The sequence below is a fragment of the Zootoca vivipara genome, chromosome 10, assembly GCF_965207765.1.
Source record: "Zootoca vivipara chromosome 10, rZooViv2.hap1.1, whole genome shotgun sequence".
NCBI classification, from domain to species: domain Eukaryota; kingdom Metazoa; phylum Chordata; class Lepidosauria; order Squamata; family Lacertidae; genus Zootoca; species Zootoca vivipara.
The window spans coordinates 16,523,259-16,548,454 of record NC_142593.1 but is presented as its reverse complement, the minus strand read 5'-3'; the positions used below and the strand labels follow the sequence as shown (position 1 = coordinate 16,548,454).

The window sequence follows — 25,196 nt, the reverse complement described above, 5'->3', positions numbered from 1 at the left end:
AGATTCCTGCATCTCGGGGTCGGACTAGATGACCCTCAGGGTCCAATACAATTATCTGATTCTAGACTGACTGGCAGCAGTTCTCCAGGGCTTCAGATCTGGAGATTGTGGGGCTTGAACCTGTGACCTATTGCATGCAAGGTAGATGCACTTTACACCAAAGCATTTCTTTGTTCTGCGAGCATTACTGTGTTAGCTGAACCCTTTTGTGTGTAAATTTACTTCCTTTGTCTGAAAGCACAAAGGGGTTTGTAACAGGAAGAGGTCAGGGAACAAGTCCAAGCCAGGGCCAGAATTAAATTTCAGGCCCTCAAGAGTTCCCAAGCTTGCACTCCATCACAGGTGATGATTCATATTACAAAGGTACTCTTACCTGCCCAAGTGTCTGAAAATACAAGCAATAGTTCTCCTTGGAAATCTGTCTATTTTCTGCTTTATACCTGGGGGTCGAGAGGTTCCTGGCAGCTTGTTCTTAGACCTTTCTTCTTACCTTTAAACAATTCATTGAAATGGTTATTAAAAACGATTTCTCATATAACTTGCCTGACCTGACCTATTGGACTACCATAATTTCAAAACACTTGTTTCTTTTGAAAGCCAATAAAAATGGTGGTAGCTTACAGGCCTTTTCTAAGCATATTTGCATGGGAGTTAAATCCCACCAAGTTAAATGGGACTTACTTCCTAGGTAGCAGAATTTAGGGTTTGCATCTCTCTCTTTTTGCAGCATTTGTAGATTTACTGTCGCTGTGAGAATAGGTCTGAACTGAGGGAGGTTTACTGTCTGAAACCACAAAGGGGCTCGTAATAGGAAGAAGTCAGGGAAGAAGCCCATGGGAGAAGCAGAATTAAATATCAAACCCTCAGCGTTCCCAGACTGGAGCTCCATACAGTGGAACCTCGGTTTATGAACACCTCAGTTTACAAATTTTCGGTTTACGAACCCCGCGGATCCATCTGGAACGGATTCATTCACTTTCCATTACTTTCAATGGGAAAGTTCGCTTCAGTTTATGAACGCTTCAGTTTATGAACGCTTCAGTTTATGAAGAGACTTCCGGAACCAATTACACCCATGCTTCGGGTTAAGTACGCTTCAGGTTGAATACTCCGCGGACCCGTCTGGAACGGATTAATCCACTTTCCATTACTTTCAATGGGAAAATTCGCTTCAGTTTATGAACGCTTCAGTTTATGAACAGACTTCCGGAACCAATTGTGTTCATAAACCGAGGTACCACTGTAATAGTTGATGATTCATTGTACAACAGTACACTTAGCTTTGCTTCACACATTGTTATTACATTTATATTCCAGCTTTCCCTCAGGTTCTTCCCTCCTGATTTCATGCTCAGAACAACACTATGAGTTAGGTTAGACCAGTGTTTCCCAAACTTTAGGCTCCAGCTGTTTTTGGACTGCAATCCCCATCATCCTTGACCACTGATCATGCTAGAGAGGGATGATGGGAATTGTGGTCCAACAACAGCTGGAGACCCAAGTTTGGGAAACCCTGGGTTAGAATAAAAGAAAGTGACTGGTACACGGTCACCCCATAGCCATGTTGCAGTGAGGAGACACACTTAGTGCATGTGGGGGTCCATAGAGGATTTCTTGCTCCAGAATCTGGAGTTGATACTACCCTGCATCAGACCCAAGCACCACATGATGCAACAAGTGTTTCCTCATTGGCCAACCATATACCTATGAAAAGCCCGCAAGCAGGACATGAATACAGCAGCACTTTCCCACTTGTGTTCCCAAGCAACTAGTATTCGGAGGCAAGCATCTTCTGATACCAAGGGACGTGGTCTAAAACCACTGAGCCTCTTGGGCTTGTCGATCAGAAGGTCAGCAGTTCGAATACCTGTGACGGGGTGAGCTCCCGTTGCCCTGTCCCAGCTCCTGCCAACCTAGCAATTCGAAAGCACACAAGCACAAGAAAATAAATAGGTACCACTGCAGTGGGAAAGTAAACAGTGTTTCCATGTGCTTTGGTTTCCATCATGGTGTTCCGTTGCGCCAGAAGTGGTTTAGTCCTGCTGGCCACATGACCTGGAAAGCTGTCTATGGACAAACACCAGCTCCCTCGGCCTGAAAGCAAGGTGAGTGCTGTAACCCCATAGTTGCCTTTGACTGGAATTAACTGTCCTAGGGGTCATAGAATCATAGAGTTGGAAGAGACCACCAGGGCCATCCAGTCCAACCCCCTGCCAAGCAGGAAACATCATCAAAGCATTCTTGACCCTTTACCTTTATCCTCTGATACCATAAGGAATATATAGTCATCATAACTAATAGCCATTGATATAGCCTCTCCTCCTTGGATTTCTCTAATTCTCTTTTAAACCCTTTCCAGCTGGGCAGCCACCACTATATCTTGTAGTAGCAAATTCCAGAGTTTAACTATGTCCTCTGGGACAGAGTGCCGTCTGTCCTGAGTTTCACACCATTCAGCTTCATTGGATAGCCCTGGTTTCTAGTATTGTGCAACAGGAAGAAAAACGTCTCCTTTCTCCACACCATGCATAATTATAGCACCCCTCTATCACGCCCCCGCCCTTACTCTAAGCTTCAAAGTTTGTATCCTTTCCTCCTAGGGGAGTTGTTCCAGACCCTTGATCAGTTCTTCATATGCAACAGTGCTATTAACATGCACTAAAGACATATGCACTCAACAGCAGCGCAACATCTTGAAGTGTTTGCATATGAGATACATGTGGTTGCAGTATAAAATAGAGTTCCTGGCTTTCTTTTGTTATGACAGTGGGAAATAAGAAGGTTGAAACAAAATATAGAAATAAGGTTGAAGTGCTTAGTTGCTCTCTGTTTCAATATGGCTCCTTTAACAGTTCCTTTCGCCTTCGATATCACGCACGGCATATGGAGAATGGATTTTTCCATATAATTTGGCTCCCGTCTGCATAACAATAAGGCCAAGAAGCTATGGAAAGCTGGTTAGAAATGCTTATAAGTTTTCTGTGTTATAAGAATTTTGAGGTCATATATATATATATAATAATTGTTCATAAAACATGTACATGAATGTACAGAAACATGTCTGAAGCAGCACAGGAAAACAGGCCTGACTGACACCATTTTGACTCTCTCTGACCAGGTGTTCCTCTGCAAGGAAGAAGTGGGGTGGGGGGGAACCTTCTCATTGTCTCAGGAATTAAAGTGATAATCCCTGGCATCCTGATACCTGACTGCCAGACAAAAGGGTGTGATTAACTTGGCTGGGAAACAGGGAAATGTAAATATCACTCAATTTTGTTGATTAGGTTTTGGGGGCAGGGGGCAGGGTCCAGGATGCTCAGATTACTGCCACCAGACCTCCCCTTTCATGATGTACCTATGATGAATCTAGGGAGAGGGGTCTTGGGCTACACCCCTTCTGTGACATATAGATGATGCTTCTGGGGGGTGGGCTGAAACCAATTTCAAATCTCTTTTTAAGGACAAGACATCTTTGTTTGGGGTTCCTTCCTTGTTCTCCTGAGTGAGAGGAAGGACCCTGTTGCAACAGCGAAAATAAAAGTGCCTTGCTTCGCACGTCCTGGTTTGGTCTCTGTTATTTGGTGGGCAGGAGACGCTTAAACTTTGTCTGCTTGCCAGGATACCTGGACTCTTCCTGGGTCGAGGATCCACTTAATTCTAGGGCCGTGTAGCTCTGCAAAATTTTTACAACAGTTTGGCGACCACTTCGGGGACCCAGTTTTGCCTTGAGCTCCGGGTTCACTGAGGAAGGGGAGCCCAGCGCGCCCTTGCCTCTTTTGCAGGGGGGTAAACCAACCTCAGGACCCGAGGCACTTGGTAGTAATTGAGAGTCCAAGCGGGACCCCCAGGACGAAGCAACGTTTAAAGGGACAAGGCTGTTTTTTTTTTAGAACCCGTTGGAAGCTGGAGACAACGGGATTCGACTGAAAGGATCGGTCGTGAGTATTAAAAGGGGACACCTTGGGTGAGCTAAGAACCACAGCAACTAAAAATCTATTTCTCCACTTGGACTATCCTTTTCTACTCTCCTCTTTGGACCTTAGTTGCAGCAAGGCTGCCAGGCACAGTTACAGAGTAGAACTGAGGTCCCGGGCAACAGTCTTTACGTTAAACGCAGAGCTCAGAAAGACTGCCCCAGCTCCCTTCTGCCAAACTGAGCAGAAGTCTGAGCAAACTGTCGCTTTTCTACCAATCTGGGAATCTGGCTATCCCAGCTCTGTTTCCTATTCCTCTGCTCTTAATCTTCGGGTGAAGACGCCCCCCTGCCACGGCGACCCTTGTTGGGTAGGACCCGTGACCAGGGAATGCAAGTGCGCCTGTTCCTTTCCTAACTCTGTATTCCTCAGTTCCGACCTGACATTGCGAAGGCAAGCGTTCAGTAGGATCTGAGTCTAGTGTGTAAGAGGCAGGGAAGTTGCTGTGGAACCCTCAGGCAATTGATGACCAGTGGGAGGGTTCCAATAGGGTTTTAGCTGCACCAGGCCGCCTAGTAGTTAGTGCACGCGAACGGCAGGCAGGAACACCACTAGGACGTGGGGGTGAGTCATAGACTCGGGAAGTTAAGAGTGTCCAGGAACAGGGTCGGGGACCCAGAACTGCAGTATAAAAAGACAGAAGTAAAATGGGTGCAACCCACTCTAAGGAATTCCTTTCCCAGACTCCCAACCGAGGCAAAGCACAACTGAGGCTTTGCTCCGGTAAGGACTTTGAGGATGAAAGTCCACTCCAATTCGTTCTCTTAAATTGGCATGAAATCCCCGGGGCGGACAAGCTTGAAGGGAACCAATTGCAAAAACTTTGTAAGAAAAAAACATTGGGTCCGATTTACTATGGGCCACCCAGATGAGGGGAAATGGCTACCAGGAGGTTCCTTTAACATACAGTGAATCTCCGCTTTAAAATTAACCCTGGAAGACCAGTACCCCCTTCAGAATGTTTACACGTTACATGTTGTCTGTTACTGGGTATGTGTGATGTCTGTTAAGTGTATGTGCGTCTGATCCTTGTGTCTGCTATAGTTCATTGTTCCCCTTAAAGTAAATGAGAGATGTAATCCAGGTTTAGGAAATTAGGGGTTTGTGTTTAAAATTTGGCCATGACACCCACAGACTGCCTTTTTTAAAGCATGCATAGTTTAAAATAATATAAAAATTAAGGCAAGCTTGCTTAAATAATCTTATGTAAGGGCTTGATCAACCCAAAAACATGGCAAATATTTAAAAGAGTGGAGGTAGTGTGTAAAGGTTTGTTTTAAAGAGGCTGTAGAAGGCCATTGTTTCCTCTCCAAAAGTAAAAAGAGGGGGCAGGATGAAGGAAAATAACGAGCTGTAAGTTTAAAAATGCTTGCTCAATGCTTTGAAAATATTTTAAACTTGAAAATGTTCATAAACTCCAGCTATAAGTGGATAAGAGATGTACTCAAGGTTTAGAATGTTATGGGGTGTGTTTAAATTGGCTACAACATCCATAGACTGCCTTCTTAAGTGTGCATAGTTAAAACTGCCAACTTGTTTAAATTTCTAGTATAGAAACAATGTTGAACCGATCAATCTTAAACATTATAAATATGAGAATGAGGTGTGCAAATGTTTGTTATTGAGAGAGGCTCCAAAGGGGAGTCTTTCTCCAAGTGACTAGATGAATATTGACTAAAGGAAAATTGAACAGCTATTCCAATAAAGGTGATTTGTTTGTCAAAGGTAGAGCTTCCATAGCCAGGAATTATCTATCTGAGTCTAGTTTTAACTTCAATTGTGTTGGACAGAAGGGTTATTGTTGGGCTCCTGATATCAGTCTCTTAAGGAAAAAACTCATCTGCTAAAGGGTTCTATATAAAGTTGGTATTTTCATTCAAATCTTGTGAATCCTGTATCTTAGAGGGTTAGACTAAATGACCTCAGGGTCGCTTCTAACCCCCATTTTAGAGCTATGTGAAAGGCAATGTGTCTGATGTGGTGATGGGTTGAAATTCAGCCCAGCTCTGCTTTCTGGCAAGGAAAGATTATTGGTTTTCAGAGTTGGAACAAGAGTGTCATTGTTGTTTTTATATGGAGTGATTATATAAGTTTTTATCACTTTGTCTATTAAGGTTTAAAGTTTAAGCACATATGAAAGTCTTGAACATTTCCCAATCTTTCTCTAGAGAGTAAAAGAGGGGTGTATGTGCATACCTACCCCTTTCTGTACAGAAAGGGGGAGCGGGAAGGGAAAAGGGAGATTGTAACCTTGAAAATGTTTGTTTGTGAACTCACAATATTTAAGGTCTGTGTCACAAGGGAGCCATGTGCTCTGTATGTAATGTTTCACCATGTGACTATGGAATATGGTGTTCCTTCTAGGGAAATGTTATTAAAAGTAGAGGCTCCATAGCCAGCAAATGTCTATCTGAGTCACTTTAACCTTGATTCAAATGGACAGAATGATTTTAGTAAGGAAGTAAATTCCCTCTTAAACTGTTTATCCAATCTTAAGGTTTGCTAAAGACTTCTATATAATGTTGGTACTTTTAATCTTCCCCTTCCTTATTTTTCCCTTAGTACACACGTGTGCTTCCGTGATAGGGCATAACCTGTGTTTCCCTCCCAGTCAGGCGTCTGTACTCAAATGTATGTGTATCCTAAGGGCAGTGATAGTGTTGAGATCCCCATATTTCAGAAGGGGGGGACTAGATTACTCAAGATCCCTTCCAACCCTTTCCAAACTTAGAAAAAGGAGGGAGAGAAAATGTGTTTGTAAGCACTGAAAAGTGAGTTTAAACCCTGGTGGTATAGTGAAATGGCCTGAATTCAGTCAAGCATTACTCTTTGGTGGAGAAGGATGGAAAGATAGATTTTTAAAGTTTGGCATGAAGAGTTTGAGGTGCCATTCAGAAAGAGGTAGAGATGGTATATCATGCATTGAAAATGAATGTCTGGTGTTATTTTTTCCACCATATTGTCAGCTATTTTTTTTAACTGCAAAACTCCAGCCAACAGTTCAAGTAAATAAAGGGCCAGAAAATTTTGTCTGGAATTGGTAAGGCTGAAAATCAATGAGAATGCAAAGGATTTTATGAATTCTGGCTCTATGACCATATTACCCATAGATAAGGGGGCAGAGAATTTAGTCTGCCATGGCTGTAATAAATTAATTAAAAACAAACAAACAAACGAAAACATTTGCAATTACGAATTCACCCCGAACCCTGTAGATAAAGGGGGCAAATCAAGATTTATTTTGCCTGGGGTATGAGATGTTTATATAGTACAGTAAACATGGCTAATTAGTGCCATGACTTCATTAAGGAGTTTAATTTGACCAAACTTTTCTTGCAGCTTTCTGGTAAAAATATTGGGTTGCCTGGATATTGAAGTTTTATATATTTAAAGTTTAAGATTTATAAGCCTGCTTCCTAAGCAGCAAGGAACAGGAAATAAGAGGTGTCAGAAATATCTCAGGACACAAAAGCTAAAGAAATGGATTTAAACTGACCAAAGAATTTAATTTCACCACTTTTGTTGCTGGTTTGGTGGAAGTGTAAATTGCTGGGTTTCTGTGTAAAATCTAACCCTATTTTAAAATCTACTCTTTCCCCTTCCCTTCCTTTATTCAGATGGTAATGTTGTCAAGAGGTACAGCACTTTAAAAAAAAAAAAAGGGTATAATAGACTGCCGAATCATGAACTCTGTACATGCACAGAGGCTATGTCAGCTTGAAGAGGAAAATAGAGGAGAAAAAGGAGGTTTAAACTAAGGGGCGAAAAGGTTATAATCTGCTCATGAAATATTATTCAAATTTCTTAATGTAAAGCTTTGAACCACTGAGGGAAAACAACCTCATGTATGTTACTGGTCCATCAAAGTTAAATGGTTGCCAAGTTTCAAAATCTTAACATGCCAGATTCTTTCCACAGGTATAAATAGCAGAGTACTACTATAAGTCTGTCTCTTGAGTAGTTTATAAATTAATTAAGAGGTTCAAGGTTATGCTTTGCACATGAAACTTAAATTTAAATTTCTTTATGTAAAAATAAATAAATAGATAAAGAACCATTGAGAACCATCAACTGTTTAGAAGCTGCCAATTCCAGTTCAACATGCAAAACTCTGTACATTTTAGGAACATTTCCTGACTGATTTTCACATGAAATAATTTTCCCTTTCCAGCAGGATACTGAGATTCAGGGTGCGGATAAATTCTTTCAGGACCTTAATGCAAAATTATCTCCCAATGGGGGGGGGGGGACACGCCACCTAAACAAGCCCCCTCCACACTTGGAAATTCATAGAAAATTGCTGTCTACCAGTTGACAGACTATGCAAACAAAAGGCTCCATTTCTTTCCTAGCAGGTACTCAGGATGGATACTTATCTCTCATTTGCATTTCACCCCGAAGCATTACCCTATGTTAATATAACCCTCCCTTTTCTAATGTAGCAATGATTGAGTGTTTTGCCAATTCTTTTCTTCCACAGCAAAAAAAAAAAAAAAAAAGTGAGGAGTGAGGAGATACAAACAGTAATTTCATTTCTCTTTGGTTTTGCCTCTTCTCTTTAGCTTATAATCTGCTTCCATTTATTAAATCAGTTTTTCCATTATGTCTATGAAATTATTCTAACAATAACCAGGTATTGTTTTGTGACTATATTTTGTCAGGTAGTCTTGCCTGAGTATTTCTTATTATGATGAATTTCAAAGCTTTTTCCGTTATTTTACCATTTTTCCATCTTAATTGGATATTTCACCTTCAGATCTTTAAGGTTCCTCTCCAATTTATAATGTCTTTGTATTATTTAATGATAATCCTTTTTAAAAAAATCTGATATCTTTGTGTCAAGTCCAATTTCATTTGAAAAATTGTTGTGAGAGTGGTAATCTAAATTTTATTGTTTTATTTTTTATCTTTTTTTTGGTATTTCTACTTTTTCTTTCTGTACATACAAATGTAGCATCTAAGTCATTCTTTCCTGTAAATAATAATAATAATAATCCCTTTCAAACAAGATACGTGAACCTCAAAGAGAATTCAGAACCACATAAGGAAAATGTTAATAACTTATCGATTGTGTCATAATTAACAAAAATTTTGTCCTTTGTTTCCTCCACAGCCAAACTAGGTGAAGTAAATTAAACTGACTGAGTGGACAATAACAGCAGTAATTAAATATGAATGATAATAGTAATATTTAAAATGAATAAAATGCTTAACTATGATCTTATATTCTTTGCAGCTTCCCAAGAAGAAATTTCTAGAATATTCTCCCCTTTCTTGACTTTATCATTATTATACTATTTATCATTATTATTTTTTAACTAATTATATCTTCAGACCCCAACCCCCTGCAGGCCTATTTTCAAAAGGATGTTTTACAGGAAACCAAATTGACATTTTATCTCTTTGATCACAACCTAAGAAGGAGGACCTAGAAAGCTATAACGTTTCAGCAAGGTTTAGAAGTGCTGTTATAGAAGTACTGTTAACTTCCTCCCAGTGACTCGAAGGCAGACAAGAAAACCCCCTTGTTGGAGATACATGCAAAAGCAGCAAGAATTATCTCAAGTTCACCTGATTGCCTCAAGATATACAAGTGGCGTATAATTAATAATTTGAAGGTTTTGTGCATTATGTGTTATATAGGAACACTGAAATGTGTCAAATGACTTTGGGACAAAGGGGGAAAGTGAATTGCAAGGACATTCTCTCTCCTTGACCTCAAGACTCTGTGCCCTAGGATTTAAAAGCAGCCGGAATTGTCTCAAGATCATGATGGCCTCAAGACATACAACTGATATATGATTATGTTTTATGTTGTGTGATATTCGACAGAAACATTGAACTATGTCTGACAGTATGTTATTTCCACAAGGAGGGGGGGGGGGTGAACCAATTTTGTGTTTAATTGTTTTTTTATGTTTAATGTATAGTGTCCCAATGATTTTTTTTGTATTACTGTATGCCTTTTAAAGGATCAGGATATTGCATAGTATTTAGATTAGATCAACTTATGACCACGTTTTCTTGTCCCACCTGGCACTCTGCAGTGTGCCAGCCTTCTTACACAATTTTAGATTGTTTTAAATCATTTTACCAAGAATAAGCCCCAAGATCCATGAAACACCAGATAAATGAAGGTATTTATGTCTTGATTTAACAGGAATGATCCCTTTTAGAGTTAAATTTGACTAATTTGGACATGTTTTATGGGGCTGTATAAATTCTAATTGGGTCAGTTCTAATTGGGCAAGTGTATCCAAGGTGCAAGTAGCTTTCTTCCTTTAAGAGCAACTGGGCAACTCCCTACAGTGCAAGGCCAGAGCCTATAATAAAGGCCCATAGGAAGCCCAAGGCAAAGGCATCTCTCTCATGACATGTCCAAACCTGTGGCAGCTATGGGGGGTGCCAGGCGACATGGTCAATATGAAAGCCCTAAGGGGATTCACCAGGGATTGTTGCTGTTGTGCCACGATGGAGGTGTGCAACCAGAGGAGAGCTAGCTTTTGACACCTGAAGAACACACAAAAGGGTAAACAAACAAACTGCACTTTCCAGTCAATATTGGTGGACCATCCTGTTAAATGAAATACGTAGACCATTTTTGAGAAATGCTTCTCCCAAAGTACTAAAACAACACATCTGGTTATTCTTTTGTGGGGCAACAATTTTTAAGAAAAATTATAGCCCCAAATGGGGGATATTGTTATAAGAATTTTGAGGTCATATATATATATATAATAATTGTTCATAAAACATGTACATGAATGTACAGAAACATGTCTGAAGCAGCACAGGAAAACAGGCCTGACTGACACCATTTTGACTCTCTCTGACCAGGTGTTCCTCTGCAAGGAAGAAGTGGGGTGGGGGGGAACCTTCTCATTGTCTCAGGAATTAAAGTGATAATCCCTGGCATCCTGATACCTGACTGCCAGACAAAAGGGTGTGATTAACTTGGCTGGGAAACAGGGAAATGTAAATATCACTCAATTTTGTTGATTAGGTTTTGGGGGCAGGGGGCAGGGTCCAGGATGCTCAGATTACTGCCACCAGACCTCCCCTTTCATGATGTACCTATGATGAATCTAGGGAGAGGGGTCTTGGGCTACACCCCTTCTGTGACATATAGATGATGCTTCTGGGGGGTGGGCTGAAACCAATTTCAAATCTCTTTTTAAGGACAAGACATCTTTGTTTGGGGTTCCTTCCTTGTTCTCCTGAGTGAGAGGAAGGACCCTGTTGCAACAGCGAAAATAAAAGTGCCTTGCTTCGCACGTCCTGGTTTGGTCTCTGTTATTTGGTGGGCAGGAGACGCTTAAACTTTGTCTGCTTGCCAGGATACCTGGACTCTTCCTGGGTCGAGGATCCACTTAATTCTAGGGCCGTGTAGCTCTGCAAAATTTTTACAACATATGCAAACTACAATTCATATGAAAATTGTTCTTCCTGAAATGAAGGGTATTTGAGCTGGGCCACATGAAATAAGTGTGTTAATCTTACATGACAGAAGGATATTTTATGTTATCAGTGAATCGCCTTGTCGGAATTCCAAGTGAATGCCAACATATATTAATCAAACAAAACAAATCATATACAACAGTTTAAACAAATAAGCTGACCTCTAATTTGTTTGGGCATTTTCAGAAAGATTAAGCTTAACAGTACATTAGCATTTGCAGAAAGCATGAACTGTGTATATTGTTTAAATTTTAAAATAACAAATATTAATTTTTGGCTCTCTGATTGGCCCTTCCGAGTTAAATTGGGGGAAAAAAATAATGCTTGTTTTTCTAGGCAGCCTTTCAAAATGTGCAAGTGTATGCCAAACAAGTTTTTGTGCTCTGATACTGTAAGAACTATTAGGGAGATAGCACGGGTCTATAAAAGAATCACAGTTATTACCCTCATATGCAAGTATGGAATTTCCTTGCAAGTTTATTGCTTTAGTGATTGAAATGAACCATACTCCACCGATTTATTTATTTATTTAATGTTTATCCCATCCATCATCATAAAAACTATCTTAGGGTAGGCCTGCAACATGGAATCACAAAAAATCAAGTCCTCAATGTGCAATATAAATTCAGAAGACCATCCCTCCATCTGGTTGCCAAGGCATGGATTACTAGGCTATTACTGTTCAGGATCAGCCATAGTTGGTGTACTACCTGGGCTTTTAGTGACAAGGAAGAATAAAGGAGTACCCCAGACCATCTCTATGTGATCCTTCATGGGAAGTGCAGCCTCACTCAGAGTAGGCCATTAACCTGATTCTGGAATGTGGGAACCACCAATCCCCATAGTATCTCCATCTTGTTGGAATTAGGTTTAGGTTTATTCGGGTTTATTTAATTTCTATATCACTTCCCACTAAAAAAAAAAAAGTCCTGAAGGAATTTACAGCCAAAGTTTAAATCACATTCACATTATTAATAACAGATTTAAAAGTACATTATCATATTGTAACTTCTGCCAAATGCCCAGAAAAACAAATATGTATAAAAAATGATAACTGTCAGGCTTCGGGGAATCAGATCGCTCCCCTGGTGGCAGTAAATAAGCAGATCAAATGAAAGGGGCGTTCTTACCAGATAGTTTACTTAATAATCATAGCGAGACATAGGAATGCATATCTCTCTCTAGAAATGGCGTTGCTCCCAGTAAAGGTTCACCCCCTCTGTCCCCATTAATCTACATCACTCCTACGTTGGGTAATCTGAGCTCAGATCTGGACAGATGGCAGTCCATGTGTAAAATTAAGAGTGGTTAATATTCTCCAGGGCCAACTGTTACCACTGGTCTTATAAAGGACCCGTGAGCAGGCTAGGAGGCCTCTTTAATGTTTATTCTCATACAGAAAGAAAAGAATCAGTCTTAGGTGAAGGTGGGGGGGGGGTCTGGAATGCTTTCCAAGGACACTGAATCTGCCAGCTGTCTCTCTCCTGGTGTTCCATCTTCTAGCTATTCCTCACCCAGCATTTCCCAGCTTCCCCCCTCTGGACTATGCCCCTCTGCAAGCCACTGTTCTAAATCAATACTGTCTGTCTTTGGTTAGGTTCAGGAAAGGGGGGGTGACTCCACCATTCCTCCCCAGCCCAGCCCCTGTCAATAACAAAGTTGGCAGCAGGTCACACTCCTTGGAGATAGCATGCGGTAAATGAGGAAGGGCAGGTACTACACACACACACACACACACACACACACACACACACACAGACGCACACACACACACACACACACACGGAAATGGCATAAAGGTTCATCTTCAGTCCTCATCCAGTACATGACAGCCTCCAGACACCAGTTAAACACCTGTACAGCGTCACTCGCCTCCTATGGGAAGGAGAGGTGGAGCTGGATGTCACCTTCTAATGGTGGTACTGAATCGCCGGTTCAAATATTTGTGCAGTATACGATCTCTTTGCAGTCTTGTTGGAGCAGCATGACTCTTGCACTGTGTCAAGAATTCTGAATCCTTCCAGATGCCAGGATGCCAGCATTGGTTCAAGTGTACTGCTGGTGTGCACAAGTTGGGTTTGTGATCTGATTCCAGCACCCACCTCCGCTGATGCAGAAACAGCCTTGGAAAAAGAAGCATATAAGCATCAAGGTCAGGCAGCACGGCTCACCTTTTTGGGGGAGGGGGGATGTTTCACTCCCTCTCCCTACAACAAGATCAGCACTGTAAGAGCTGGCCAGTTTCTCTCGTCTGCCCCCTGAGGTTGATGAATCCATTTGACTTCCTGACTGTGCTTGCATAGTTCCCTGCCGATGTACTTGGCAGTCCTGTTGACTCTGTCTGGGCTCTGGATTAAGTGGGTGTCATGGGGAGAGATCTAAATTACTCATAGATACTCCCTCCAACACCAAAAACCCAACATCTTTGTAGCTTCTCCTTACATTTGCAACAAAACCCCTCTTTTCTCTGTCCACACAGACCCTGAATACTGAAATTTGTTTCACTTAATAAAAAAATTCCTTCCAGTAGCACCTTAGAGACAAACTAAGTTTGTTATTGATATGAGCTTTCGTGTGCATGCACACTTCTTCAGATAGATGCACATGAAAGCTCATACCAATGACAAACTTAGTTGGTCTCTAAGGTGCTACTGGAAGGAATTTTTTTATTTTGTTTCGACTACGGCAGACCAACACAGCTACCTACCTGTAACTTGTTTCACTTAGGCATTTCCTGAATGTTTTTATAATGGCCTTTTAGTTATTTTGTACGCTGTTCTCTCTTTTTAAATAACTTTGTATCATTGCTTGTTTTAAGCTATTTTGTGGTCTTGAAAGGCAGGGTACAAATTTGTTAGGCAAGTGAATAAAAAATTGCATCTTTGGGGTTTACGAAGCAGCAGTGAAAAAGGAAGTTTAGAACAAAGGAGGAAGATTCAGAGCACACTAACTGGACATGGGCTGGACATTTTAAAGCCTGCTTCATGGCAGTGGAAGGCAGTACAGTGGTACCTCAGTTTAAGTACACAATTGGTTCCGGAAGTCTGTACTTAACCTGAAGCCTACTTAACCTGAAGTGAACTTTCCCATTGAAAGTAATGGAAAGTGGATTAATCCGTTCCAGACGGGTCGACGGAGTACTCAACCTGAAGCGTACTTAACCTGAAGTATGAGTGTAATTGGTTGTGGAAGTCTGTACTTAACCTAAAGCGTACTTAACCTGAAGCAAACTTTCCAATTGAAAGTAATGGAAAGTGGATTAATCCGTTCCAGACGGGTCTGCGGAGTACTTAAACTGAAAGTACTCAAACCGAAGCATACTTAAACCGAGGTGTGACTGTACTGGTGGTGAAAAAGGTTTATATTATTTCTGTGCAGTTCCACCCAACATTTGTTTCTGGTGGTTGGGGGTCATTTACAGTCAGAGTTCCAGAGTACAGTGGTACCTTGGTTCTCAAACTTAATCCGTTCCGGTAGTCCGTTCCAAAACCAAAGCGTTCCAAAACCAAGGCACAATTTCCCATAGAAAGTAATGCAAAATGGATCAATCCATTCCAGACTTTTAAAAACAACCCCTAAAACAGCAATTTAACATGAATTTTACTATCTAACGAGACCACTTATCCATAAATGAAAGCAATAAACAATGTACTGCAGTCACACAATCAATCAATCAGTGGCTGAATTGGGTTCCACATACTCAGAAAAACAAAACAAAAAAGCCGCAAAAACAAAAACACAAAATAAATAGCAAAGACAGACAGACCTCAGTGTAACACTCAAAACAGAAGTGTGGCACTCAAAATGGAAGTGTGGCACTCAACCCAGAAGCATAATACTCAAAACGGAGCACGTTCGACTTCTGAAAAAAATTCACAAACCAGAACACTTACTTCCGGGGTTGCAGTGTTTGGGTTCCAAGTTGTTTGAGTACCAAGGTGTTTAAGAACCAAGGTACCACTGTAGTCATTGTGTTTTGCAAGGCACTTTGCAGATAACACCACTTACATCCATGACCAGTGAAAGTTCTTTTTTTGTGTGTGCTTGAACCCAGACGATTAGTGTTTAAATCTGCAAAAGAAAGAAAGAAAGAAAGAAAGAAAGAAAGAAAGAAAGAAAGAAAGAAAGAAAGAAAGAGGATTGATCTGCTGCATCAGAGTAATTGTAAGTGCTTACCTGGGATGACAAACCTAGACAGCATCTTAAAAAGCAGAGACATCACCTTGCTGACAAAGTTCCTTATAGTTAAATCTATGGTTTTCCCAGTAGTGATGTATGGAAGTGAGAGCTGAACCATAAAGAAGACTGATCGCCGAAGAATTGATGCTTTTGAATTATGGTGCTGGAGGAGACTCTTGAGAGTCCCATGGACTGCAAGAAGATCAAACCTCTCCATTCTTAAGCCCTGAGTGCTCACTGGAAGGACAGATCCTGAAGCTGAGGCTCCAAAACTTTGGCCACCTCATGAGAAGAGAAGACTCCCTGGAAAAGACCCTGATGTTGGGAAAGATTGAGGGCACTAGGAGAAGGGGACGACAGAGGACAAGATGGTTGGACAGTGTTCTCAAAGCTACGAACATGAGTTTGACCAAACTGCGGGAGGCAGTGGAAGACAGGAGTGCCTGGCGTGCTCTGGTCCATGGGGTCACGAAGAGTTGGACACGACTAAACGACTAAACAACAACAGCCTGGGAGAGAGAACAGGCCCCACAATATAGAAGGAGGAAGTGGTGAAACCACTCCTGAAAAATATCCCTGTATGCCGTGGAGCCATCAAACTGCAGGCCAGACCTCATTTTACTGTCTCTTGCTGAGGTGTTACAGCATATAGTGGTGATCCAACTCCAAGCATTCCTGGAAGACATAGACTATCTCTATCCTTATCAGTCACTTTTGTAAGTGTTCTCTGTGTTGTGTTTTTTAAAAGCAACCTGGAAGGTGATCTGTTATCACTTGTGCAGTATGTTTTATGATATCTGTTGTGTGCTGACTGAAACCATGACTTTTATTCTGGCTTGCTTCAGAAATACCAGGTCATTATATGCATGCAGCTATGAACTTTTGAACTTAAGGAAACTTCTGAATAAACATGATAAGGGATAAGGTAATCCCAGCCCCAGAATTCACTCCTCCACTGAAATCAATCACATTATTTTAGCGGCCCTGCTGCTAGCTTTTTGTTTTTCTTAGACAAAAATGCTGCTTCAGATCCATGCATGGACAGTGAAAATACACCTAACCCTTCCCTTTAAATTTTATATGAGTTGGCTGAGCAGATAATTCATCCTGTACCATATGTTTTTCTTGGCATACATGGTTAACAAGAAGGGGGAAAATGAATAAAATAAGTTGGTGCTACAGAGATGCTTAGTCAACGAGAGAAAAGCCAGACAATGCAGATGACATCTAATAGAAACAACACTATTTTACATCATTTTGACGGGTGTGTGTGTGTGTGTGTGTAGGGATCGTGCAAAGGGAGTTCTAGAAGACAGAATAATCAATGCTCCAGAGACTGCATTACATATCCTTATCTAGCATATTACTGTCAAAACAGTGTCGCAGTATGTCAGGTTGTCACTTTGTTTGAATATGTGAAGCTGTAGCAAAACACATTTAATAGCAAATCATCTCTGCAAATGGGCAAACAGACATCTCCGTTTTCTTTCTTGGGTTTGCTCATTGAAACACTCTTGCTGTTTTCCATAAATATGAATACTGTAAACAAAAGTAAATATATTAATTGTGGCTTGTTGGGAGAAGGGCTTTTTGAAGAGTATCTTGAAACATGTTCAAGCATTTGGCAAAAAAGAATCAGGGCAGATCCGAAACGTGAGCCGTGGCGTTCCTTTACACCTGAAGTTAAAGCTTGTTGAATGGTAGCTGGAGAGATTCAAAATTTCATGCTTGGAAATGGATTTTAAATAACAGCAAAGCTACGTGCAGCCCCAAACTGGAAAATTGCCTAGTCTCTTTACATAACGGGGTTGTAAACTCTGGGACCTTGTAATGATGCAAAAATTAACATGTCTTATGCAAATGGCTCAAGTCCTCTGAGAAAGAATGTATTTCTCAAAAAATATGGCTCTTTATCTCGGTCATTGAGGTGTTGACAGGTTGACAACAAACTTGAGCAGTACAAAGTCACATATATTGTTGTGATTTGTGGGGCACATGTCCCATTGTTGAAGTAGCCAAGCAAGGGCCATAACGGCCCCGAAGAGTAGGTCTTTAGCATAATGAAAGCATCTGCTCTGTGCCAGAGGCCAAATGAGTGTGCTGGCTTGGTAGTGAGCACAATAGCCAGAGGTGTTTCCCCTTTTTTAAGACACCGTCTTACAACTTTTTTTCCTCAAAAAAACACACGGTGGCTTATTTTCAGGGGGTGTCTTTTTTTTTTTTTTAGTGCCGGCACAACTGGGTCCCACTGGCTCAGGACGCTCGGAGCTCTCTTCCGTGCACATTTTCTGCCTCTTCTATTCTCTCCCTTTCCCCTCCTCCCCATCCTGAGTCAAGGGTTCTCCTTCCTTGGAGGCTTCTAAGCAGAGGAGAGAGACGTGCACAGGGGGGGGGGACTTCACTCTGTGAGGTGGATTTAAACCTCGTAGGATGCCGGAGCAGGAGGTATACACAAAGCTGCCCATCGTCATGTCGGTGTAGGTGGGACTGCTTCTCCTCCTGCTTCGGCTTGGCGCTCGCCGCCATGGCTTCAGAGGAGGCGGCCGGGTGTGTGCGTACGCGGAGGTATAGAGGCTGCTCCCTGGGCTCTCTCACACCGGCCGCGGAATGAGGAGGGAGGCCGGGACCCGTCCCGCTCCGAGACACTCGTGAGGGAAGCGCGAGGGGGACGAGGCTTGGGTCTGCGCCTCTGGCGCGCGCAACCCCAACTGACAGACCGACGGAAGGAAGGGAAGGGAGGGGGGAAAGGGAAGGAGGGTGAGGGGAGCGGTGTCAGCTCTCGGCAAGGAGGCCGGGGTGGCTGAATGACGAGCCGAAGAGGAACCTGTGCGGCACCTTTTTTCTGTCCTGGGGGGGGGGGAGAGACGCGATCGCAAACATACAGAGAGAGACAGACGCGCACACAGTGGGAGAGAGAGAGAGAGAGAGACGCGCACACACACACACAGAAAGAGAAACAGACACACACACACAGAGTGTGCGGCGCTGCTTCGCGCTTTGTCCGAGCGCCAACCCGAGAGAGAGAGAGAGACGCGCGCACACACAGAAAGAGAAACGGACACGCACACACAGAGAGAGCGCCAACCTGAGAGAGAGAGAGACGCGCACGCACACACAGAAAGAGAAACGGACACGCACACACAGAGTGCGGCGCTGCTTCGCGCTTTGTCAGCGCTGCAGCCGCTGCCGCTTCCGAGCACCAACCCGACCTGGCAGGCTTCCTCCTCCAGCCAGGGCCGGCATTGCAGGAGCTGGGTCCTGCTGGCTTGTGCCCTTGGTGCTCCGTGCGGCACTGCTGCATGCTTTATCGGCACTGCAGCAGCAGCCGCCACTTCCGGGCACTGACCCAACCCGGCAGGCTTCCTTCTCCTGTTGCGGCCGGCGTACTGGGTCCCGCTAGCTGGCTGGGGCGCTTGGTGGTCTTGCTCTGCATGTCGCGGAAGTATGTCTTATTTTCGGGGTATGTCTTACATTTCTCAAATGATTAAAAACCCTGCCATGGCTTACTTTTTGACTACGTATTAAAAAGGGGGAAACACGGTAGGTGTGTGAGAACTTGGCTGGAAGCAGGTTGCGAGCAGAAGCCTGAGAAGGGGAGCCATTCTTAATTTCTGCCTGAATGCAAAGCTGTGGCTATACGAGAGGCAATACCTTCTGGGATGTTAATGCTGCGAGCCCCTCCATTGTAATCTCAGGTTGTATATACAGTGGTACCTCTCCTTACGAATGTTTCTACTTACGAATGGAGCTCTGTCCGCCATCTTGGATGTGGTTTAGATAGGATTTTTTCTACTTATGAATTTTTAGATAGGGTTGCTTCTACTTACGAATTTTTTCTCCCAATGCATTCCTATGGGATTCGACTTACAATTTTTTTTGACTTACAAATGTGCGTTCGGAACGCATTAAATTCCTAAGTAGAGGTACCACTGTATGTGTAAATAAAACATATATCATAAAGACACCCTAGTCTCCACTGTCCTTCAATCTGAGGAAACCAAACCCTGGGTAAGTGCCTGTAAATCTCACACCACTCAGAGATCGGGGTGGCATGCAACAATATAAAGAGTGACAATATGTTTATTTTGAATGAAATATTTGATATTGCCTTACACTTTGGGGGTTGGATCTAGAAATATTTGAGCAGCACTCTGCTCGTGCCATAGAAATCTACTAGCTCCTCTGCCCCTGTTCTCTCCTATCATCTCCTGCTCCCTGAAAAACTGCACCTGGCAGCGGATAGACATTTTGAAATGGTGTGTAATGGGGCATGGCAGAGGGGAAACTGGAAGAATTTGGCAGGACTGCTTTGCACGGGCAGAATAATGTTTCTACTCCTGCAAGACACTTCGGAACTAGAAAATTTAATGCAGCTCTTTCTCATTGTCATAATGTTTATAACCATGTTCTTTTTTCTTTTCTTCTCAAAAAAAGGCAGTAGCATTTTAAGTTTAACAGGCACACATTTTGAGAACACTAGACTGAGCCAGGAAGGTTTACTTTCTATGAGCTGTGGAGACAGTGAAAAGCTCTATCATTGTGTTGGTTGCTGTTTTAAAAAATGAAGCCACAGCCCCCGTCGGAAAACACACATTCATCTTTAATCTTTGTTCAAAGCTTCAAGGGGAGCTTTCAATATGGCATACGTTGGATAAGGCTGACACTTACCAAAGAAAAATAATTCAGTGCAAAACCTTATCAAAAAGCCGCTCACAGCTGATAAATACTTGAAGGATTTCTCTCCCAGGCATTTACTAGAGCCAGAGAATTAACATTAGATTTGTGCCTTCTGAAATACACTGAAAATCATCCTTCCTGAACTGCTATACACTGGGAACAGATGATCTGAACAATACAAGCTGCACTTCTGTGTCTCAGGAGACACAATTGCTTCCCACCTCCCCACCAGTTACTGTGACGATAGGGTAAGAAAGGAACTCAACTTCTGTCAGAGAAAATCTCTTTCCGTTATATATTTTGTCCTAATAGAAGGCCTTTTCTCGGTCTCCGAAGCTTGTTTATCTCAGAGCTTTTGTTCTTCTCATACTTCTGATGTACAATTGTATGGGAAAAAAGAACTCTAATTAAAAAGTGTCTGTCATGATGCTACTGGACTGTAGTAAGGATCCCATCCCAGAGTTATTTATGAGCACTTCATATCTCCTTGAATGTATACAAGTTCTAAGTGGTGACACTGTGCAGTTTCCATTCATTTCATTAGATAAGCTTCAGAAATACCATTGACAAGCACAACTGCTGCTGTTGGCTGAACAGCAGTAGAGCTTGTTGGGCTGAGACATGATGATGATGATAATAATAATAATAATAATAATAATAATAATAATAATAATACTTTTACTATTTGTATCTGACCCAGCCACTCTGGGCAGCTTCCAACACAAATAAAATATCAAATGTTAAAAACCTCCCGATTTGTGTGGATAGGTAAATTGTTTTATTCACTGCAGAAACTTCAAATTAATCCCCGGCAGCCACAATGAAATCCTGAGATACTTAGCATTTACCACATTAAAATTCAGGCTCTATATCATCATCGTACCTCATTACACAAGGCAGTAAAAAGCAATACTGCTTGTTTCACTCTTCTAATTCAGTACATATGTATATATACCGTAATTTCATAGACACACAAAATACAATCAGTGCTGTTATTAGCACTTACCACATCCTGAAGGTAACATTTTGATCTTCATAAAATATTGGTGCTCTATTTTTTTAGATGTTCTGGTGCTTTCAGAGTATTAGGTTGTACACACCTAACATTTAGTCTGAGTAGACCCATTGAAATTCATGAACTTAAGTTAGCTATGGGTCTACTTTGAGTCAAAGTTAGTTGAATACAACCCACAGTGTAGAAAGTCAAGGAGCGTCGCTGCTCTTATACAAGCTCCACTGTTGATTCTTAAATATTCTACTCAGCGTTGGCAGAGGTTTTCCTTTTAGTGAAGTCACCTGGAGATAAAAATGTGAAAATGGATGTTGAAATATATCTTGCTAAACTATGTATTTTAAGTTAAAAGGCCTACAAAATGCAGATTTTTAGAATAAAATACATAAAAGGCATATTTCCTGACAAAATATATTCCAAAAATGCAAAAAATAATAATCATGTGTGTGTGTTTTTAAAAAACCACAGATGCTGAAATGAGACAGAATGAACTTAAGAATTAACTCATGTAAATCTGACTGGGACTCCAAATAGACCGATCTGTTCTTCCCCATTGTCTCTTTTGTCTATGGTAAAATCAGTGCTTTTTTCTAGAAAAAGAGGTGCCTGAACTTACTATGAATGCCTTCCTTGCTCTCTTATAACGGCAATGGCGCCCACCTGAGAGGTGCTGGAACTGAGTTGCGGTGAGTTCCAGATTTAAAAAAAAGTCCTGGGTAAAATTATGTTTCCAAGGAAATGGAAAGAATTCCAAGTTTGGCTCCTGCAATAGTTAAGCTTTTGTCAGATCTCTCTCCCCACCCCCATTTAAAGTATGTATTCAATGGTTATTTAATAAGTACGCTTTATTTCCCCTGACAAGATTTTCAGTTGGCACAGACTAAAGTATAACTTTTGTACATGTATATATATATGGACTGTATTTCAGAATAAAGATAGTAAAAAAGCAATTTTTAAAAGAAATATCTATAAACATTCGATTTGTTTTCATAGGGCTTTCTAGATTTCTTTTACCTTAGGTCTGGGAGCTTTGTTATATTATTCGCTGGAAAGACCTGCATCTTAAGATATGTTTTTAAGCCAGCAGGCTTCCAGGTTGTTGCCATATTTCTGTACCCTTTCATTAAATGTTGCTCATGTGATTGTTCGTAACGATGGCACCATATGAGACAAATAAAGGTCACTTGAGTGCATGTGCTGAAACAACACTGGCTTGGCTTTGTTTTTCAGTTTTGCGCTCTGTGAAGAGACTGGTTACTGGTACATCCCTTTCTCTGGCATGATACATAATATGAACATTCACCAGGAGGGGAAAAGCCTTTGAACTTGGGGATCATTTTTTATGAAGCTTCTGAAAGTCCAAAAGCTTTGCGGATCAGATGAGTTATGGAGAAACTTAATTGGCTAAGGGACACAGACCTGTGTGTGGGCACATTGGAGATTGTCGCCTGCGCTGTTGTGATTGCCGTCAGTGTTCCTGGAAATATATTGTTGATTTTCTGCACAAGGAGATGCATCGATGACCAGTTGCGCACCTCGTTCACGCTTATTTTCAGTCTTGCATGGGTAAATCTTATACACAACTTGGCGGTGAATGTCTTGAAGATTGTTTATGCCTCTGCTGTGGGGTTGGATTCAGCCGGCTGCAAAGTTCTCGTGTTCCTAGCAAATTTTACTACTTCTGAAGCCATATGGTTCACATTATATATTGCTTTGCTCTACTGTTTTAAATTGTGCCGAGTGGTGCATCCACCAGTTGAGGCTGCATGCAGAAAGCATCTGACGTGTCACATGGTGCTGATTTCTACTCTCTGGGTTGCTGGCATTGCAGTGTCCTGTCCCCTGTTACTGTATACAGGGAGGACTGAAAAGCTGTATACAGAAAATGAAACTAGCCAGCAACTTAGCAACGTGATATATGCTGAATGTAAGACGGAATACAGAAATGACCTGATGGAGATTTTGTACGGAAAAATCTTCCTAGTGGCTATTGATCTTCTTCCACTGCTAATTATGCTCCTCGCTGGATTCCGAATAGTATACCTCCTTTGGAAACACAAGATGGCAACGTGTGGTGGCATATGGATTGGGGGCGATGCTACTGAACTTGAGGTCGTTAGGGCATGTAAACTTATTCTGTTGTTAATATTTCTTATTATTTCTCTCTGGGTATCTTACTTCAGCCTGGTTTACTGCCTGAAGAAATTTAGATCTTATTACTTTGGTCCACCAGTCCTGACAGTCCTGTCTTCAGGATACTCGGTTATCAGCCCTTATGTGCTTATGTTGTTTAACTACAAACTAATAGTGAGGATAAGGTGCTTCTGTTGCAAGAGCGAGAAGAAACTGGTAACTGTGTCAGCTATTGCTCCTGTGTCCCCATATGCCTAGCAGCCAGATTTTTTTTTGCAAAAGAACTCTGAAAAAAGAATGTGGGAATTGGAAACAAGGACAATGTCTATTTTTATTATATAATGGTATACATATATTTTATTATGAGCTCCCTCCCCAACCTGCAATCCAGTGGATTAGGCATGGCATCAGTTCCAGCAGGTGTTCCGGCATCTCTCCAGTGGGTGCCATTGCCATTCTAAGAGAACAAGAGAGTTGTTCATAGTGAGTTCTGGAGCACCCCTTTATATATATATATATATATATATATATATATATATATATATAGAGAGAGAGAGAGAGAGAGAGAGAGAGAGAGAGAGAGAGAGAGAGAGAGAGAGAGAAGCACTGGTTTCCAAGGCATACATGACTATGGCTAGGACAGATCTCACCGTAACGATCTACTCAGGAACACTTCAGATGCAGAGATACTCTGCCCCTAGTTTGGCACACAGCATCAGTTCATGTATGTGCTGGTTGTGGAGGCAATTAACATGGCTGGGCATCACCTAGCAGATCTTCTTCTCTCTGGCATTCCTCAGTTGCTGTTTGGTGTCCGCACCCTGGAGCTGCACTCTCCTGCTCAGCCATGATTGACAGGTGGCATGGAGCCTGGTGCCATTGCCCAATCTCTGCAAAAGTGTGCAGTCATTGTGCCCATGATTTACGATCAAAGCGTATCCTAAAATGTGCTTTATAATGTGCAAGGCATGGATTATGTATAGAATGGATTATGATAGCCGCATCTGTTTCATTCTACTTTAGAATGTAAGTAATGTGATTTCCCCCAAAGCCTTAAACGCCTATTTAAGTGGCTATATATTTTATGCTGTAATGTGTTGCACAAGTAAAGCAATAAAGTATTTTATATTACATTGATATATATTTTTTGCTCTTTTTTAAAGTGGAAATAATTTTTATCGCAAATTTAGATAAAATAATATGAGTACATAAATAATTAAAAAAGTAATAAAGAGCTGCAATTTCCTTCCCAGAGAAGTTCTGTAAGCTATTGATTATAGCATTTTTTCTCATAACTCGGGCACTATTGCATATATTTCTGATTGACCTTTGTTCAGTAAATTATCCCTCCCCCAACAGAAATATTCTGCTTGATTTCTAAGAATCGCGGTGTCATTCACAAGGAACCAGAGTGGGTTCAGATGATAACCGGGATACCAGTATTCTGCCTCAGGAGGTTGCAGTACAAAGAGGCTAAGTGTGTGTAGGAGGGATGGGCAAGAGTTCTGGTTCTGGCATGGCAAGCCAGGCAAGGCAAGTTCCATTCCCAGCAAAGCAATTACAGGCAAAGTTCAGTTTCCAACACAGAAAAGCTATGCAAAGTTCGAGTTTGAGGCAGCACCTTGGATAGCTCTGTGTGGAGCTCAGGGTAGAGATTCAGACAAAGAGGCCTGCATGTTGCTTCACAACAGACAACACTAGACTTAAACAGGACTTCAGCTCAGACTGGGTGGTAGAGCCATGCGCTCCTAGTGAGTAGGGGT

General features: G+C 41.7%; 2 protein-coding genes across 3 annotated transcripts in view; both read left to right on the top strand.

Moving 5' to 3' along the window:
• The window catches only part of SNCAIP (synuclein alpha interacting protein), a 129,545-nt gene that overhangs the window by 41,493 nt on the left and 62,856 nt on the right, over window positions 1–25,196 (top strand). The window lies entirely within an intron of this gene.
• LOC118076731 (uncharacterized) lies at window positions 22,110–23,794 on the top strand. Its single transcript, XM_088652876.1, has one exon. The coding sequence runs from the start codon at window positions 22,687–22,689 to the stop codon at window positions 23,689–23,691; it is 1,005 nt and encodes a 334-aa protein (XP_088509002.1). The 5' UTR covers window positions 22,110–22,686; the 3' UTR covers window positions 23,692–23,794.

Bases quoted from the DNA above. Each gene is read 5' to 3' on its own strand.
- LOC118076731 (XM_088652876.1), top strand. From the start codon at position 22,687: ATGGAGAAACTTAATTGGCTAAGGGACACAGACCTGTGTGTGGGCACA.